The sequence below is a fragment of the Gymnoscopelus microlampas genome (assembly GCF_963454915.1).
Source record: "Gymnoscopelus microlampas genome assembly, chromosome: 15".
In the NCBI taxonomy this organism is placed as follows: domain Eukaryota; kingdom Metazoa; phylum Chordata; class Actinopteri; order Myctophiformes; family Myctophidae; genus Gymnoscopelus; species Gymnoscopelus microlampas.
Window position 1 is genome coordinate 18,740,951 of NC_139952.1, and position 4,971 is coordinate 18,745,921.

The window sequence follows — 4,971 nt, forward strand, 5'->3', positions numbered from 1 at the left end:
GCACATTATTGGTGATATTTTGTATTGGTGGTCTTTATGTTTATCTATGACTTATACTGACAAACTGTCAACATTTTGGACAGACTTTTCTGATTATTTGTTAAAGCTGTGTGTGTGTATACCTGTGCACGAACAATTGTTTTAAATCATTAACCAACCTTTCTTTCTTCTTTTGTTTTTCAGTGCCAGTTTTGTTTTCTGTCAGTAACAACCTCTTGCAACCGTTACCATGGCAGCTGAGAAAGCTGAAATTGAAAAACTGAAAAAGGAGTGTGATGGCCTCCGAACAAAGATAGAGGTGAGCACTTGTATAGGTCCAAAAATACTTACTGTTTAGGTCATATGCAGCATTTAATATATACTGTTTGAGCATTTCAAACACGACTAACATTAAAAACATTTCTGTATGTAAGCATCTAGCAGACAGATACATGCACAAGCCACTCAAATAAATAAGTGATCATAATAATGAATACATAAATAAACAAGGTATTTAAAAAACAGATTAAATGCTTTTAATCATCAGCATTACCACCAAAGATCCCTATAACAGAAATGTAATGTCTCTCTCTCTCTCCCTCTGTCTCATACTCTCAACCCCCCTTCTTCTCATCTTCCCTGTTCTGTCCATCTGTGCATGTCATCTTCCCACCATCACCACTAGGCGGCCCGCCAGGCTGTGAATGACACCACCATGGCAGGACAGGCCGGAGGTGTGGCCTCTGTGGGCACCGTGCAGCTCAAGAAGAGGAAGGACCTGAAGGGTCACCTGGCCAAAATCTATGCGTTGCACTGGGCGGAGGACTCCAAGTGAGAGAACAGAGTAGCATACCCAGTTTGGTATGCTTTAGGCCAGTGGTTCTCAAACATTTTCATGTCAAGGACCCCCAAAATGTTTCAGTAAAAAAAAAAACGCTTTAAAAATATGTATTCAAAGATTTGCACACATTTTCACGATTTTTCTAAAATAGCAGATTTACAAGCTCATGGCGCAGCACTCTGTACCGCGCTATCAGCTTATATATCTGCTTTTTCCAATAGCCAAAGTATAAAATATGGTTAAAGTGTTTCAAAATGATTGTGGCGCTATATTAACTACTTTTGCTGGGGACACCCTGGTACCCCCCCAAGGACCCCTGGGGGTACGCGGGCCCCACTTTGAGAACCAACATTTTAGGCCACAGACCCCCATAACTTACAGACCTGTCCATCTGGTTCCTAATTAATACTTTATCTGGGGATCCCCAAGGACCCCTGGGGGTCTTAGGGTCTGTTGGGTTCCATTTGTACACTCTCAGAGTTACAGACCTGTAAGGGTCCATTTGGTTCCTGTCAATCATTTAGCTGGGGACCTCCTAGGACCCCCTCAAGGGCCCCTGGGGGTCTACGAATTCTTCTTTGAGAACCACTGAGCTATGCGGACCCAGGTTTCCAAGAACACTGATTCAGGATTTTAGGGCTGAATGTTTTCCCTGATTACTGACTGTTTGCTTCTCCTGCCTCCTTCTTTCAGGCACATGGTCAGCGCATCACAGGATGGCAAGCTTCTTGTCTGGGACACACACACAGGAAACAAGGTAACAGAACATGAGAGAGATCTGTCTGTACTGTTCTGAAGCTCATCCAGTGAAAGAGTAATGCACGCCCTTCTTCCAGATCAGAGAATTGAATTAAAATCAGGCAGTGCCTTTGCTTATCTAAGCCACACCTGACAACTCAGTCAATGTGAAGTAGACATTAAAGAGACCACTTTAAACGAAGTGAAAGGAGATACATACAGTTCAATCGCCTCACATCAACACAAAGAATTAGCAGAATATACATCCAGAAATGTCAAAAGTTAATTTCCTTTGAATAGATTTCTCATAGATATAAAGGAAAAGTTAGAAACTTCAGTTCTAAAAGAACATAATTGTAACCATAACAGACCCGCATCTACACTTAGCTGGCATTTAACTGAGTCCCATCTCTGTACGGCTTCTGTCTCTCCCTCCCACTCTGCATTATTTAACAACAACAACAAAATAAAAGGCGTGCAAAATGAAACGCTCACTCTGGTTTAACTTGGGTTTGTTTTCCAGACAAACGCTGTCCCTCTGAAGTCAGCTTGGGTGATGAGCGTTGCCTTCGCCCCCTCAGGAAACTTTTTGGCCGCTGGAGGTCTGGACAATATGTGTACGGTCTACAACATCTCGGGTGCCAGCCCCAAGACCATGAGGGAGCTTGATGCACATACAGGTAGAAAGAGGGTGGTATTCTTTGTGCGTTCACCATTTGTTATCACCATTTTAACCCATTAAGGCCTGAGGCAATTCTTTAAAAAAAACAGTTTTTGTGAAAAAATCTACAAGCTCATATATCTGCTATTTTTGAATAGCCAAAGAAATCTAAAGTGACACAGATGCGTTCCAGGTCTTAATTGAAGTGATTATTTATGAAGAGGGATATAGTAGGAACTAAGATACCATGGTGCAAAAAGGTGGACGTTAGTCGAGGTGTGACATCAATTGAGAGGAGAGTATTGACTAACTGGTTGATTAGTTTGTTGGTTTGATGGTTTATTTGGATGGTTGGTGGGCAGATGCATGTGCTTGTCTGGTAGCCTATTCAAAATGGTGAATTAAAATCAAGTCTATAAAAGGTTAACTAGTATTCTTTAGAAAACAACAGTCTAGTTGAACGTCAGTTTAGTAACTCATGTTTCTGTGACAGATAACTTTAACGCTGTCAGAATTCTCTTCTGCCATGGAAAATCCTTGCTGTCTGGCATCCATCCTCTATAAAACATTTTGCATGTTACATATACAGTCGTTTTTATATTTATCCAAATTTTTAACCTTTTCTTTTTTTTGGAACTTAATAATTTCTTAATTGTTTCGTATTTCAGTTTAATGTAGCAACTTAACAGAGACAAGTTATTTGTATTGTATGTGTAAACATGCCTGGCAATAAATCAGAATCAGAAAATAATATGAATTCTCTCTGTTTCCCAGGATACCTGGCTTGCGCTCGTTTCCTTAGTGACACTGAGATCCTCACTGCATCTGGTGACACCACCTGGTAAGTTGCTGATGGGCAGTTTTTATTCCCAATGAATTCAATATATTGTTTTACTTTGCATCCCATATAGTCTTGTTATTAGGAGATAAGATTATTGGATGGATACATTTATAACATACTATTATCTGTGTCTTCCATTTGAGTGTGTCATGATGCGACTGGTTAGATAGACCTTTACTGTATGTATACCGTGGGGGGAAATCAGTCGCCAAAGGCGACTGATTAAAGTTACAAATACAGAGTAAGAAAAGTACTGTTGGGTACAGCAATACAAAGGGAAGAACAACATTACAGAAGCACCATCGGTAATGAACGACACAATAGTATGTACCTCTTTTGTTTGTTAGTCTAACCAGACAATTGGACCGTTTTGAGACACTGACCAATTAACTGATTGATTCCAGTCCCCCAGTTGGGTTGGAGAATTAGAACAGTGAAACTGAATGACAACCGCTCTCAACCTAACTGACAAGGTGCCTTTGGGCAAAGGCACTTTATATTCTTTCTAATTTCCCCTTGCTGCCCTTTTTCCATCCCCACTGTCCATCCTACTTTTACCATACCTCCATCTGTCCTTACATCTCCTGCTTTCACTCTTTTAATTCAATTCTCTTAACAAAAATTCTCTCTTTCTTCCTCTCCAGCTGTCTGTGGGACTTGGAGACCGGCAAGCAGAAGACTATCTTCACGAACCACATTGGAGACTGCATGTCCCTGGCCCTATCTCCAGACCAGAACATGTTCATCTCTGGGGCCTGTGACTCCCTGGCCAAGCTCTGGGACATCAGAGATGGCCTCTGCAAGCAGACCTTCTCTGGACACACCAGCGATATCAACGCCATTGGTGTAAGGATGTGCTCGCATGCCAAATACACATGACATAATGTAGTCAGTTTCTCCACACCTCTCCTAAATACATATGAAATTGTGCTATAATAAATATATTTAAAAAAGTACAATAATTCATATTTATGTATCTACCCATGTTAAACCTCTATAATGTAATTTACAAATTGCATATAATTTCAGTATTTATCCAAAGTTTTACCATTTTGAAGAACTTAATATGTGGTGTTGTTATTCAGTGTAATGTACCAATTTCACTGAGACAAGTTATATGTATACATATATCTGGCAATAAATCTGAATAAAAAAATAACTCTCTCTCTCTCTGTCTTCCAATCTCCTCCTCCTTCTCAGTTCTTCCCCAGTGGCAATGCTATTGTCACAGGATCCGATGACACTACTCTTAAGATGTACGACCTCCGCGCAGACCAGGAGGTGATAGGCTACAATGACGCCACTGTTAAAGCTGGCAACACATCATTGTCTATCTCCCTGTCGGGCCGTCTCATATTCGCCGGCTACGATGACTTCAAATGTAACATCTGGGACTCACTGAAGGGAGAGAAAGTTGGTAAGTTAAGCCAGGCAATGTTAAAGAATACTTGAGGTAGAGAGACACAGATAAAATGTGTTCTAGAAGAGAGAGAGAGAGAGAGAGAGAGAGAGAGAGCGTCTGACAGGCAGAAAACAGAAAAAATGTGCTGGTGAATATTGAGAGTGATACAGATAGACGTTCAGACAGGCTGAGGGAGACAATTGCACTATAGTAAAAAGGAGGTATATGTAAGGAGAAGAGGGTGAGAGAGTGAGATGAAACCAGGCAGACAAAGGTAAAAAAATAAAATAATAATAATGATAATAATAATAATAAAGGACCTCCAACAGAAAATATAAATGATTGAATAAAGAAATAAATTGATCTATCTATTTTTCTTACTCCTTTTCTCTCCCCACACAGGTGTGCTGGCTGGCCATGATAACAGAGTGAGCTGCGTTGGGGTGCCTATGGATGGTCTGGGTGTGTGCACAGGATCCTGGGATAGCTTCCTGAAACTCTGGAACTGA

The 4,971-nt window shown here is 40.7% G+C and overlaps 1 protein-coding gene across 1 annotated transcript; it reads left to right on the plus strand.

Moving 5' to 3' along the window:
* Window positions 1–229: 229 nt before the first annotated feature.
* On the plus strand, window positions 230–4,971 carry gnb3b (guanine nucleotide binding protein (G protein), beta polypeptide 3b; the record flags this gene model as incomplete). The annotated part of the gene is made up of 8 exons (XM_084079688.1): window positions 230–298; window positions 665–810; window positions 1,514–1,577; window positions 2,082–2,238; window positions 2,994–3,060; window positions 3,705–3,906; window positions 4,261–4,477; window positions 4,865–4,971. 8 exons carry the CDS (start codon window positions 230–232, stop codon window positions 4,969–4,971), a joined length of 1,029 nt encoding a protein of 342 aa, XP_083935814.1.